The sequence below is a fragment of the Lemur catta genome, chromosome 2 (assembly GCF_020740605.2).
Source record: "Lemur catta isolate mLemCat1 chromosome 2, mLemCat1.pri, whole genome shotgun sequence".
In the NCBI taxonomy this organism is placed as follows: domain Eukaryota; kingdom Metazoa; phylum Chordata; class Mammalia; order Primates; family Lemuridae; genus Lemur; species Lemur catta.
The window spans coordinates 102,280,363-102,295,494 of NC_059129.1; the positions used below are offsets into that span (position 1 = coordinate 102,280,363).

Below are 15,132 nucleotides of genomic sequence, written 5' to 3' on the forward strand. Positions count from 1 at the left end.
GCTTAAGTAAGTATCACTGAAACATAAACCTCAACCTAAATTAGTGGATTTTGTTCGTGTTTTGCAGAGTTCTTATGATGTGACTGAAATGCTGTGGTTAAATGGAGATTCAGGTCTATGATACTTGAAATAATTCTCTATTATGCACATTCCAAAAATACTATCACATACATATGATTGTAAATTCTTCTTTGCTGGATTACCCATATGTACATTAATTTTTGACTATTTAAAGACCAGTCAGGAGATTTTAAAATTATACTTGTTTATTGTTCCATTGTAATAAAAGTCCTGACAATAACTACAAATTAGCTAGAGAATAGTTTGGAGATTAAATTGCTGTTTCATGGAATAGAAAAAAATTTTATTATTTTTCTCATTGGTTATGTTATTCATAGGAAAAAAGATGTTTATTCAGTTACTTGGAAGAAGACCTTATTAACTTGTGATTAAAGAGCCAAAGAATGCATGTGTGAATAGAATGATGCCAAGGGATATTAACTCTTTATTCTACCACTATATGAAGAAGTTACTGAAGGGCAATGCTTTTCTTGATTTCTTTTCTCGTTTACGCTGTGTTGTGAACTTCTCCCCAGCTGTGAAAGTTTGAGGCACCAGTTGAAAGAGAGTTTGTAGCAATCCTATGCCTTCAGTGCTACTGGGTAGTGACAGGAAATCAACCTGGGACAAGCTTAAACTACATCAGAGGTTTTTAATCTGGGAGGCATGAATGGCTGTTAGGGCCATCTCTGAACCCTTTGAAATGATGCGCAAAATCACTCACGTATATGAAGTTTTCATTTGGTTGTTAAAGGAGTCTATAGCCCTAAGGAGGTTGAGTAAATAATACACTAATTCTAATCCACTATGGACAGACTTTTTTACACAGAGATGAATGAAGCTTGCTTAAATAGCCTTCCCTCTCCATCTCCAAAATGTCAGATTTGATATAAGAATTTCAGAAAGATTTTGTTTCCCTAGTTGATTTAAAGTGCTTTAGAGACAAATTCCAGATAGATAATTTTCTCAGATATAAAAATAAGCTAAATATATTTTCATCCTAAGTGGATTTAACACTGTTCTTAATCAAGTTTTATCTAATTCTTCCATTTGGATTTGTTCAGCTGTGCACAATAGACACCCTTTTTTGTTTCCACAGAGGTTATCTAATCATATTTATGGTAACTGAAAAGTAACTCCATGATTGAAAACAGCACAGACTTATTCTGATGCCAGCAATAGTGCCTTAACACCGTTTCAGTGTCACTACTGTGGAATGGATTGTTTTTCTTTGTTTCTAAGTCAGGACCTGATCAGGATAACAATAAAAATAGCTAATTTTTATTGAGAACTTACCATGTACCAGGTATTCTGATACGAACTTACTATGCTTTATCTTATTTAAACCTCGAATTAATGCTGTAAGCAAGATAATATTGTCACCCCATTTTATAGATGAAAAAATGGAGGCCTAGGGAAACCGAGAACCTTGCCCAAGGCCACATGGCTAGTGAGTGACAGAGCTGACATTGCAACCTCAGAGCTGTACCATAAAGTGCCGAGGCCCTGTTGGGTGAGAGGCAGTGCAGTATCTAAGGAGGCGCCACAGGCAGGGGGGCAGAAGGTAAGCATTAGGGCCGTGAATGCCTTGAGCGTGGCCCATTTGGCCGCAGTGTGAACAGGAAAAAATGCCCGTCTTGGCTATCTCACAGTATTTTGCAAGTCAAATTTAAAAACACATAAGGGCTGAGAAAGTGCTCTCTGCTATGCCAGTTTGGGGATTGTCCATCCAGACCAGTCGGTTTCTGTCTGGCCCTCAGCTGGCTGAAGTTGGGGTTTCTCTCTTTCTGGTCCTTGGGAGGGCCTCCTCTACCAGAGTGGGGTGTGGGGTGAGCCGGGCTTTCTGGGGCTATGGGGAGGTCACCAGGAAGAAGGCTGATCTCCTTGACCCTTTAAAGCTCCTTGTCTGTTGACATTAATTCAATGAAGCATTTATTTCTTTCCATTTATATTATTTTAGTTATAGTAGCTAGGTTTCATTTCAGTATACTTGAGACTTGGGCTTTTTGCCTTACCATAGCTGAAAAGTAAAAATGTTAAAAGTCTGTTCCTCTGACTTAAGGTAATTTAGAATGCTGAGAATATTTAATTTTTGATTCAGGAGAGAGAGAAAAGAAAGCACGAAAGAATTCTGAGTGAAGAACTTGTCGCTGCTGTGACCTACCTCAATCAGTTTCTGCCTCCTGAGCACACTATTGTTTATATTCCTTGGGATATGGCCAAGTACACCAAGAGGTGAGTGATGCTCATTTGTCTGGTTGTGATAGTTTCCTCTTCTTTTAATGACAAACAGCAGGAAGCTGATCCCCATGGTGAAGTAAATGCTACCCTTTTAATTTCCTTCGTGAACCTGCTGAGGGGCTGTTTTGAAAGCTTAAATGAACTAACCAAACTCTTTTTTTTTTTTTTTTTTGCCTATCATGTCCAGTGGTCCCCAACCTTTTTGGCACCAGGGGCCAGTTTCATGGAAGACAATTTTTCCATGGACTGGGGGTGGAGGGGAGGTGGAGCTCAGGTGGTGAGATGGGGGAGTGATGGGGAGCAGCTGTAAATAGAGATGAAGCTAGCCCACAGCTCACCTCCTGCTGTGCCCCCCTTCCTAAGTTTCATGGAAGATGGAAGACAATTGTTCCACAGGGGCAGGGGGTTGGGGAGGCAGTGGAGCTCCGAAGCCTGGTCCCTAACAGGCCATGAACGAGTACCAGTCTGAGGCCCAGGGGTTGTGGATCACAGATACATACCATCTGCAAATTCTATTTGAAATACCTAGTCATTTCAGAACATCTCTACTACTGTTCCTGGAAGGTGTTAGTTTCACTTTTGTCTATTTCATTCTGACTTACTATTTAAACACTTTGTCAGACACCACTTCTAGATTGTCACTTCTGGATAAACCTGGAATCGTTCCAGACAGTTTATAATAAATCCAAACTCCTTAGTGTGATGTTAAAGCCTGGTTGGTTTCAGAATGTAATAACTTTTTATTTATTCCCATGGCTGTTTTAGTCCAGAAAACCTAATCTTCATTCTCTGCCCCAAATGTAGCAGCCAAGGTCCCATCCCTGAGCCTCTATTCCTATTGTTTGCCTCCCTGGGATGCTTTCCTACCCCTCTTCTATCATTCAAGGTCTGATTCAAAACTCATCTCTTCTAACGAACTTTCTTTCATTAAACCTTGCATTGTCTTTTTACTCGCTACACATCATATAAGCTCTAGGTTTACTTTAATTTCCCATTTTTTACATGTTACTATATTGTTTTATACTTAATTCATTGTACTTTTTTCTGAATCATTTATGTAGTTGGGCGCGCACGTGCACGTGCACACACACACACACACTTTCCCACAGGATAAGCTTGATTACAAGTTGTTGCAATTTATTTTATTTTCCAATGTTTTCTTCCCACCTATGCTGTGCATCGTACCCTTTTCCACAGTCATTTTATGAATGTATATTGACTTGACTGACAACTCTTGAGGAGTGAAAAGCTTTGTAAAAAGCCAATCTTGAAGGGATGTCATGTGCCAAGATTAAGGATCAGCAATACTTGATGTTAAGTGACAGGTCCTTCATGTCTCTGTTGCAGCAAATGTGGCTAGTTATTGAGCACACATGGTATTCCAGACATTGTTACAGTGTTCCTATTGAGTACAAGCCAAGAGATTCCAAAAATTTTACCCCTGCATGTCATTACTTATAGACTTATTTTGCTTTAGATATAAGGATAAATATGTATTAAAACTTGGGTTCTCACTTTTCTCATTCTTCCTGCTCTCCTTAGCAAGCTCTGTAATGTTCTTGATCGACTGAATGTGATTGCGGAAAGTGTGGTGAAGAAAACAGGTTTCTTTGTCAACCGTCCTGATTCTTACTGTAGCATTTTGCGACCAGATGAAAAGTATGTATGGTATTTAAAAACTTAGAATAAATCAAGATTTCTGCTCTTAGTTTAAAAATATTTTAAATATGAGCAGTTTGTATACTTGGAATATGGATAATTTAGTTCTCTGGGAAGGCAAGCTGCCCATGTGACTGTGTCCTCAATATGCACTGTGGCCATGGGACTGCCTTTGGTGGTTGTATACCTTGAGATGAAAGCCATGAGATCTTTGTCTCTTGCTTCATGGAATCAGCATTACATAAAATATTTCTGTAAAGTGGAATTGTCTACAGTGAATTCAGTATTAAATAGGAACAGGGAAATTTTTTCTTACAGATTAAATACTAACATTTTTATGAAAGTAAAAATTATTATTATAGTTGTTTGCTCACAAATCTTTCTTCATTACTACTTTTTGAGCTTCTCAGATCAAGGATTTATGCTTTATCTTTTCAGGAACCAACATTATGTATTTCCAGCATTTTATTTTTAGTCAACATAGTTAACTACAATGATAAAACAACAAAAAACAAACAAGTAGTGTATATATCTTTGTAATTAATCTTTTGGTTATAGTTTGCATTGTTTGCATTTGTCATAATTTGAATTTTAGTGCATCCATGACAGGGGTCCCCAGTCACTCCCAGGTTCAGGGATTCACAGGAGCACTCAAGGAGTCAGCACGTTGTTGTACTCTGACTAAGATTTACTACAGTGAAAGGATAAAAAGCAAAATTTGCAAAGGGAAAAGGTACGGGGGGCAAAGTCCAGAGGAAACCAGGCACAAGCTTCCAGCATCTTCTCCAGTGAAGTAACATAGAACACACTTAATTCTCCCAAAAACAAGTTGTGATAGCATGTGTGAAATGTTGCCAACCATGAAAGCTTGTCAGAGACTCAGGGTTTTTTACTGTAGGCTGGCCACATAGACAGCCTCTACTGGCATGTACCAAAATTCCAGACTCCCAGAAGGAAAGAAGGTTTTCAGCAGAAACCATGTTGTTTCTCCAAATAGTGAGGTGTTCTTACCAGTCCTGGGAATGGTGGAAACCCTCCTGAAATCCAAGTTCCCAGACATCAGCCAAGGGCCAACCTGTAAGCAGGACTTTCTAAAGATAGTAGGCCTATTATGTTAACTCTTTTCCGCACAGCACCTTCTTTTAAATAATTAAAATATTAATATCAGTGTATAGTATTTCATAACAAAATACATTCCCATGCATTCATTAGCACATGGAGAAAATAAGTAGTCCCTAAAAGGAAATCTGCAAAAACAACCAGAGGAATGTAACAAAGGATCCACAGAGAAAAGCTGGAGGAAGTAGAGAATCCTAATGCTGAGTGGAGAAGGCTGAGGCTTGGAAGACTCTTTTTAGAAAGATGCCCTACAATTATTATTCATATCTATAGAGACCAAACAGGAAACCGATTTGAATGAAAAAAAGGGAGATTTTGGTCGAACGTGGGTGACAAAATGACAGAGTGTGGGGGCACTGGAGCAAGTTAAGATGCCCCTTTCCTGGGATCTTTTTGGGGAGAGCGTGGTGAGCAGTCATCTCAGATTTTTGCATATTCTCACTTAACTGAAAGAATGAGAGTATACAGAATCAGCTGCTTATTCAGGGTCTTTGGCTGTATTACTTTAATTCTGTGATTCTTAACAAAGAGCTAGTACCCAAAATAAATATATATCATGCAACTGATGTTTTAAGCATGTATTTTTAAACACAGGTGGAATGAACTAGGAGGATGTGTGATTCCCACTGGTCGCCTGCAGGTATAGACAATATTATATTCATAATGAGTAGAATCTGTATCCACAGTGTACTGTATAATACTTTCTGTAAGCAGCCATGGAGAGAGATACATCTTATTAATATTTAATGCAGAAGTATTAATTATTTGAGAGTGATTTTTAAAAGCCTTACTGCTAGTGTTTAACCCTTATGGAAGAATAGGTACCTGAAATGTTACAAATTTTTTTCCTATATATTAAATTTTACTGGAAATAGAAACACAAACAGAAACTTAAAAAGAATAAATTAGAGTAACTTTGGAAAATAAGCCAGGTACATAGACTATATTTGCTAACTATGCTTTAAAAATGATATGGCCTCAACTACTGAATATTTAGTTTGTACAGTAAAGGAGACATATCAGGAAAAAGCCCATAATTTACCAATTGATACATGTGGAAAATTCTATTTGTTTTATCTTGCTGAAGTAAAGAATTAAATTCAAATATAGACCAGAGGGTTTAATGATGGTGTTACAACAATGTAAGTGAGCAACAAAGATAACCTCACATCAATTTCTAAAATCTTCTTCATTATTTTGAACTTTAACTTTACATAAAACTAAATAATTAATATTTATTTGAGAAAGGCCCATAACCTTTCCTCTGATTCTTAAAGTAAAGAAATTTAAATTAGCATGGAAGTAGTCTTGGTGACTGAATAATGATTGAACATCTTAAGCTGTTTCTTTTTAGACTGGCATCCTGCGAACCAACTGTGTGGACTGTTTAGATCGCACCAACACGGCACAGTTTATGGTGGGAAAATGTGCCCTGGCTTATCAGTTGTATTCACTTGGATTAATCGACAAACCTAATCTACAGTTTGATACAGATGCAGTTAGGTAAGCCTTATTTTCTGCTCTCTGAATGCCAATAATGGCAGAAAGCAAACCTGATTATTACTAAAGATTTTTATCAATGCATTTCTATTTTTAGCCTCTCAAAAATTATCTTGTTAGAAGACATTATTCAAATTCATTCTGGCCGGGCGCGGTGGCTCACGCCTGTAATCCTAGCACTCTGGGAGGCCGAGGCGGGTGGATCGCTTGAGGTCAGGAGTTCAAGACCAGCCTGAGCGAGACCCTGTCTCTACTAAAAATAGAAAGAAATTATCTGGACAACTAAAAATATATATAGAAAAAAATTAGCAGGGCATGGTGGCGCATGCCTGTAGTCCCAGCTACTTGGGAGGCTGAGGCAGAAGGATCGCTTAAGCCCAGGAGTTTGAGGTTGCTGTGAGCTAGGATGACGCCATGGCACTCACTCTAGCCTGGGCAACAAAGTGAGACTCTGTCTCAAAAAAAAAAAAAAAAAAATTCATTCTGTAATAAATTTTTCTATTAAAAATTTGTGTATTTTCATGGTTTGGGGATAGGTTTTTTTTTTTTTTTTTTTTGCTTGTGTTAGTTACCAATAAACACTATGTTCTTTAGATAAATCTAAAGTGCTTAGACCAACTAGTGGGTGTTTTTAAAAACAAATCCAGATGGTATTTTTTTAAAAATAAGTACTGTGCCTTCATACATTTTTAAGTAAAAAATATGACTTACAAAAGATTGATTCTTCATTAAGGATTATTGTTTCTTCACTGTCCATTGAATCTGTGACATTTCATGAAGTATTATTTCTTGAAAATACAATGATAGCTGTTATTGGTCATCTGAGATTGTCATAAAGGCTTAGCTTAGGAAAGTAGTCAGTTTACAAACGGCCAGATTCACAGATATCACTGCACTGAAAATATTAACAGGCACTGTAAGAAACATAAGTTTCAAATATGTACATATTTCTAAGAAAGAGTATGGTTTGTCTGTCTGCTGTGATCTTAGTGTTTTTGTCTTCCCGAAATTCATATGTTGAAATCATAGCCCCTAAAATGATGGCATTAGTAGGTGGGGCCTTTGGGAAGTGATTAGATCTGAGAATGGAACTCTCATGATTGGGATTAGAGCCATTATAAAAGAGATCACAGGGAGATGGCTAGCCTCTTCTATCTTGTGAGGACACAGTGAAAAGACATCATCTATGAATCAAGAAATGGGCACTTGTCAGACATTGGCACATTGATCTTATCAACTGCTGGCACATTGATCTTGGACTTCCAGCCTCTAGGACTATGAGAAATAAATGTTTATCCTTTATAAGCCACCCAGTGTATGGTATTTTGTCATAGCAGCTCAAACAGACTAAGACACTGTGATAAGAGCATATCCTTTTATAAAAGGCAATTCAGAGGACACAGAAAATTCTGTTATGGGAGATGAATTGATCTGGAAGGCTGCAGAAAGTTAGGAGTCTTTTAATATGGTTAGAAACAGCGTGGTCTGCCTTTCGTGGGTTGTGTTTTTGGTGCCTCTGTTTCCTTTTTAGTGTTTTCTATGACTTCAATGCTTATTAGAGTATCACTGTCAACTGTAATACATTTTCTATTTGCATTTATCTGCAAGATGTTGAAGAGTCTACTTGAACAGAGAGGCTCAGAAAAATTCATGAAGTAGAAGACTTGTTTTGAGTCTGTGGCTAAGTAAATAATTCGTACAATAATTTTGATAAAATTCTTCAATGTGAGTTTTTCTTTTTTTTTTTTTTTTAGGTTATTTGAGGAACTCTATGAAGATCATGGTGATACTCTGTCCCTTCAGTATGGTGGTTCTCAACTTGTTCATCGTGTAAAAACCTATAGAAAGATAGCACCGTGGACGCAGCACTCAAAAGACATCATGCAAACCCTGTCTAGATATTATAGCAACGCTTTTTCAGGTAATTCTCGAGTAATAGGCATTTCTAAGACTTACCTTGATGTGCAAATTTGTTTTTAAACATGTACATTTTTTTTTTAGCTATCTGGCTAAGTAAAATAAAAATTAAATATTTTAAAAATTTAAATAAAACAGTCTATCACTTAGAAGGTACTCAATAAATATTCATTCAATAAATGAATGAATAAACATTTTATATTTTAAATAGGACACTTTTGCATTTTGGCACCCATAATTAGCATTTTTGTATAATGCAACATACTTTAATTCCTTGGCTTCTATGCGCTTCTATATTTCTGCTGGCAATATATAGATAAATTTTTTGAGGGTGTTGAGTCATTATTTTTTAAAATAGGGTCCAAAGTCTTGGCAATTGTCCAAGAATGTGAATATCACTGAAATTTTTGAATATCAGCTAGAAATGAATTGTAACATAGCATTAAATTATACTCATTAAATTATACTTTCTTATGACTTGTGAATACTAAATGTAACAGGTTGTTAAAATGGTACTTTTCCTGCCTGTGTTCAGATGGAATTTTCAATACAATAGATATCACAGCCCAAAGTGATTGTGAGACAAATCCTCATGCACAGAATTTACAAGGGAAGTGCTTGGTGATCTGTTCCATGAGTCTTCAGCCCTTGAACCAGATTACGGATAAAAAAGTTTACAGAATATGGAAAGGATTGGTAAAGAGGTCCTTTGGCGTGAAATGTGGCCTGCAATGACTGGCAGCCATTCTCAGTGGAAGAGAGAGTGGGTTTTAACAGGGTAGGCTTGACATGGTGTCCTGCCGCTGGAGGGACCTCACACCTAGGCATCAGACTGCTGCATAGCAAATCTAAAGCAGAGGGATGGGCTGAGGAGAGTGCTGCCGTGCCGGGAACTGCCTGCACTCCTGCAGTTGGTTGGGCTACATCATGGTTGGGCCATGATGTGTTTACTGGTAACCAGATGTGGGTCTCATGGAGGAGGGTGCCAGCATAGGGTTGGCCTCAGGCCTGGCCAGTAAGGCACCTGGAAGGACAGAGACCCTAGCAGCAAGAACCAGGAGGTCAACACTGAATACCTAAGGAGTTAAGGAAGAAGTTGCAAGAAACTGCCTGTTAAAAACAGATACCTGTGCCCATACCGAGGGAATTGCAAAAGAGTCCTCCATGTTGGGAACCCCAGAAGCATCCATGAACGCATCTGTAAGAGTCATCTTTCAGCATTTTCTAGGTCCAGAGAGATGCAAAGCCAGTCTTCTGTGTTCTTGTTCAAGTGCATTAGTTTTCTATGCTGTGTAACAAATTACTACAAACTTAACAGCTTAAAACAGCACATGTTCATTATCTCAGTTTCTGTGTACCAGAAGTTTAGGTACAACTTAACTGGGGCCTCTGCTTAGGGTCTCACAAGGCTACAGTTAGGATGTCAGCCAGGCTGTCTTCTCATCTGGATGCTTGGCTAGGAAAGGATCTGCTTCCCAGCTCATATGTTGGCAGAATTCAATTTCTTGTAGTTCCTCATGGCTGTAGGACTCATAGCAGCTTGCTTCTTCATAGCTAGCAGGGAAAGAGAGTCTATAGAATCAATCTGCTAGCAAGACCATCTTGTGTAATGTGATGTAATCATGGAAGTGACATCCCATCACCTTTGCCATATCCCATCTGTCAGAAGCAAGTCACAGGTTCCAAATACACAAGGGGCATATCAATTTCTTAGGGCCACTGTATCAAAATAGCACAAACTGGTGTCTTAACAGAAATTTATTGTCTCATAGTTCTGGAGGCTAGAAGTCAAATCAAAGTGTCATCAGGGCCCTGCTCCCTATGAAAACCCATAGAGGAGAATCCTTACTTGCTTATTCCTAGCTTTGGGATATTGCTAGCAATCCTTGGTGTTCTTTGGCTTGCAGATGCCTCCATTGTCACATTATGTTCTCTCCTCATGTCTGTGTCTTCATGGCATTCTCCTCCTCTGTGTGACTCTCTCTCCTCTTCTTATGAGGACACCAGGCATTAAGGGCCTGATATATTCCAGTGTGACTGCATCTTAACTTGATTGTGTCTACAAAGAGTTTATTTCCAAATAATGTCACATTCACAGGTATCAGCATTTAGGACTTCAATGCATCTTTTTGGGAGACACAATTCAACCTATACAAGTTGTGGGGGAGGTGAAGGGTTGTAATTATAAGTCATGTGCCAACAAGAACATATCCGTCTGGGTTTGTGTCACCATGAAAAAGAACATCTACCCTTCTGCCCTCTCCTGTCATCATTGTCCCTGTAATGGGGGTCATTATTGACACTTAAGGACAAGTAATGTGCTTTTTAATAAGACTAGAGGACAGAGAATGAATGTGTATCTGCACGTGATTCAAAAAGAAAGGAGTAATATTAAAAGATAAAGATGGTCATGAGAAAGTGATGTGCACATAATGGGAAGGTAAGGTAGAATTATGCACATCTGAAAAAGGAACTACTATGAAAGGAAGGATTTCATGAATAATGTGGCTAAAACAGACTTCTTTATTTTAAGAAGCATGGTGTCATGGAGCATACAACTTATTTTTAAATTACAATGGGTATTATATAATGATGACAATATATTATAGAATAATTTTCTTTAAAGCACTCAGGATAACTTTGCAAAACTTAATCGGTTTCCTCATGTTATGCCTCTGAGTTAGGCAAGAAGATACTGATTAGGGAACTAGGATAGTGAAATTAGGTTGTTAAGAATTTTACCCTTGGGACAAATTGATGCTAGGCGACTTACCCTCTTTCAGGCTCATTTTTAATACTGTTCTTGAGGCTTCACATACTAGCATGCTCTGGGGTTTGTCTCTAGGAATCACCTTTTAGTTTCTAACATAACTAGTTACATAGGCAATTGAAGGATACCTTACAGAGAAAGCATGGATGTCTAGGTACTTCCTTTAGATGTTAGGAAGAGCTTTTAATTCCCTTAAGGACCTTGTTAAGCTCTTTCTAATTTTATTTTACAATCAAATTTTTTAAGCCTGGATTTTCTTGCTGAAGCTGTTGAATTTAAATCCTGTTAGGAAGAAAAGAAAGTTGTATACCTGCTGTAGTTAATAATAGATTTGCTGTATATATACATATGTACACAAATATATACACCCACACATATGTATGTAGTTTAAGTGCAGTGAATGTGTGAGTATGCATGCATGGGTGGGAACCGAGTCCTCCTCATACAAAGATGTAACTAAAAAAGCCCACAGGGTAAAGACTTCAAAGCTCACCAGGCATCGAAAGCTATACTCCCAGAAAACAGCATTGAAATGGCTTCACCCAACATTATAAGCAGTGGTCCCCAACCTTTTTGGCACCAGAGACCAGTTTCATGGAAGACAATTTTTCCATGGACAGGGGAAGGGGAGGGAAGTGGCTGTAAATACAGATGAAGCTTCATGCCAGCCCACCACCGCTCACCTCCTACTATGCATCACCCCCTTTCTAAGTTTCATGGAAGACAATTTTTCCATGGAAGGGCGAGGCACAGTGGAGCTCTGCAGCCTGGTCCCTAACAGGCCTGGGACCAGGGTTTGAGGACCACAGCTTTTTTTTTTTTTTTTCTGAGACAGAGTCTCACTTTGTTGCCTGGGTTAGAGTGAGTGCTGTGGGGTCAGCCTAGCTCACAGCAACCTCAAACTCCTGGGCTTAAGCGATCCTACTGCCTCAGCCTCCCCAGTAGCTGGGACTACAGGCATGCGCCACCATGCCAGGCTAATTTTTTCTATATATATTTTTAGTTGTCCAGATAATTTCTTTCTATTTTTAGTAGAGATGGGGTCTCGCTCAGGCTGGTCTCGAACTCCTGACCTCGAGTGATCCACCTGCCTCGGCCTCCCAGAGTGCTAGGATTACAGGTGTGAGCCACCGCGCCCGGCCAGCACGGCAGCTTTAAAGCATGATTGAATATAAAAGTAGGTCATCATTTTGCCCTCTTGTTATCCACAACTATGGAGAACCTACCAGTTTTAAGCTCCTGTCCATATCCAAAGTGTTAAATACTACCATCTTCCTAGAGGTGGTTATCTTATTTGCAGTCAAAAGTAGCCAGGATGAGATCCTCAGGTTCATTAGGGCTAGTCGTGTAGCCCAAACTTAGTAAGTGACTATAAACATCATAGATATATTTTAAGTTATAACAACATTAGTACTTTCAAGAAGTCTTTATGATCCTTCGAAGGAATATCCTTTTTTTGGTTGTTTCTCATGTCTTACATTTTACCATACTTGCTAAAAATTAAAGGAAGCTACTATTAAGTTTAAAGGATGAAAATTTCCTTAAAAACATGGCTGAAAAATGGAAAGCTTTTCGAGCTAATGTTAAAGATATTTTGAGGTAGAATGAACTATTAAGTGTCATTAAGGCAATTTAAGAAGCATAAAGGGCAGCATGTTTACTTTTGTATTATGTAACAAGGGTGCAAGTTGGGGCAGTAATGTCTGTATTACTTAATAGTTGATGTTTTCTCTCAGAAAGTCAGAAAAACGGCCCCACATATATTCAGTATATAAACACATCCCTTGTATATTTTATATTTAGCCTGAAAGGTAAGTGCTATTTTAATGGAATGCTTCCTGTCAAAATACTAATAACTACAATACATGTTTGATGTACCATATTTCATTCATTTTCTTTTGCTGAAATGATCAAATAACCCAACGAGAACAATGTTGATAATTTCAGATGTATCTGTGTTCACTATAGCTGTTCGAAGAAAATTGATTTTATGATAATGGTACCTTGTTCCAAACACAGTCATTTCTATTGTGCTATCATTTTAGCTCTATGCCCATTTTTGTAGAGAGGTTATTATTTATATTGTGGATGTCTGCCACAAATGAATATACAGGGCTCTGAGACAAGAATGGAAAAAAGGAAATGAGGGGACAGAGAGAAGGATACAAGGGAGGAGAATGTAGAATGGGGAGGGTGGCTTAGGAAACTACTTCAGTGCTTATTATCATTTTACCAAACTATGATCAGGAAAAGGAAGAAGAAGTAAAACATGTATAGAGTCCGTTTTATTAGTTCAGAATATAGTTTGAAAAGGTAATTTTTGGAGTGGTTGAATAGTTAGAATGAGCCTGTTACTCATGTGCCCTCTCTGCCTTCATTATTAACCACAAAAGAAAATGGACCAGGCTCACAGCTGAGGGGGAAACAAATGTTGTAAACATTGTCTCAACTAAAGAAATAGAGACTATCTTTTCAAGGATTAGAAGTGGAAGCAGCTGCAACTGACTTGTTCAAGGTTGTGCAACAGAATATGGATAGAAACTAGGTCATTTTATTTGTCTGATGTCTCTGCTTGTCTTTGCAATAAAGATGTATTTACTTCAAATAAACTAACAAGTGGTGAGGATATATTTTCATTTTAAAAATAAAATTACTGTCTAAGGTCTCTTAAGTTCTTAAGGATTTTTAAGAGTTTCTCAAAATTCAAGAAGCAGTTTATGTTCAGTGCCCTCTATACATATTATAAGAGATATGGAGCAAAAAGGAAACATTTTTAAGCAAGATTTTAATTCTGCTCAAAATCTTGGTGGCTATTTTAGATTGCGTATATGTGTATATGGAGTATATGTATGTGTTTTGAAGTGTAAATACTACTTTGATTTTCAGAGATATGTTCTGTGAAATGACAATTGTACCACTATCCTCCTGAGAAAACATTCTCCCGAATTATATACATCAGTAATGGATTTGCTGACATACATATTTTTGTTTTTTAGATGCCGATAGACAAGATTCCATTAATCTCTTCCTGGGAGTTTTCCATCCTACTGAAGGAAAACCTCATCTTTGGGAACTCCCAACAGATTTTTATTTGCATCACAAAAATACCATGAGACTTTTACCAACAAGAAGAAGGTATTTTTCTTCTTAGTCTATTATGTAAACTCAGATTTGATGTTATTTTGAATAAAAGATACTTTTCTTTTTGAGAAATAACCATGTGGGCTAAAGCAGTGAGTTTTTTTACATGTTTGTCATGAGTTTAATATTATTGATGTCCTAATAGCAGGTTGGGAAAATTGTGGTTAATAATTAATATTTTGCCATTTCTCTAAGGTATAAAGTTTCCAAACTTCATCAGTGTATATAAGTTCTAGCTCCACTAAAGCAAACCAGCAACATCATTTTTCAGTGTCTCCTACAAATGTGAAACTCTAGAGGACTCTAATGTTCAAGGACTCAAACTGAGTTTTAAGTGTAGCATCTAAGCATCATGTACTTTGTAATTCCAATGTTCTTTCCTCCAGGAAACACAATCACGGCCGGTGACACTGGGAAAGAGGAGACTAGAGCAATTGCTACTAGTGTCAGATTGCTACTAGTGTCCCATCACCCCACCACTCACTTTGGCTTTCTCGACATTTGCCAGTACAGGTTATTTTGATAACAGTCAAACTGGTAATGATATTCTCAAAAGAAATGCACAGTTTACCTGAAGCATTTTAATATGATACACTGAGGTGTGGGCCTCAGGGTCAGGTAGAGCTGAGTTGGAATCTCTCCAGTTATATGACCTTGGACTAGGTATTTAACCTCTCTAAGCCTCCACCCATCTCAGCTTACCTTCCCCAAGGCAGGTGTTTCTC

General features: G+C 37.9%; 1 protein-coding gene across 2 annotated transcripts in view; it reads left to right on the forward strand.

Annotated features, from left to right (window-relative positions):
- Positions 1–15,132, forward strand: part of FIG4 (FIG4 phosphoinositide 5-phosphatase) — a 98,471-nt gene that overhangs the window by 45,232 nt on the left and 38,107 nt on the right. For both annotated transcript variants that reach the window (XM_045544169.1, XM_045544170.1), the window contains 6 exons: positions 2,162–2,295; positions 3,844–3,960; positions 5,674–5,719; positions 6,434–6,582; positions 8,334–8,500; positions 14,263–14,401. In XM_045544169.1, the coding sequence (XP_045400125.1) occupies positions 2,162–2,295; positions 3,844–3,960; positions 5,674–5,719; positions 6,434–6,582; positions 8,334–8,500; positions 14,263–14,401 (752 nt within the window). The remainder of the gene's footprint in view (positions 1–2,161; positions 2,296–3,843; positions 3,961–5,673; positions 5,720–6,433; positions 6,583–8,333; positions 8,501–14,262; positions 14,402–15,132) is intronic.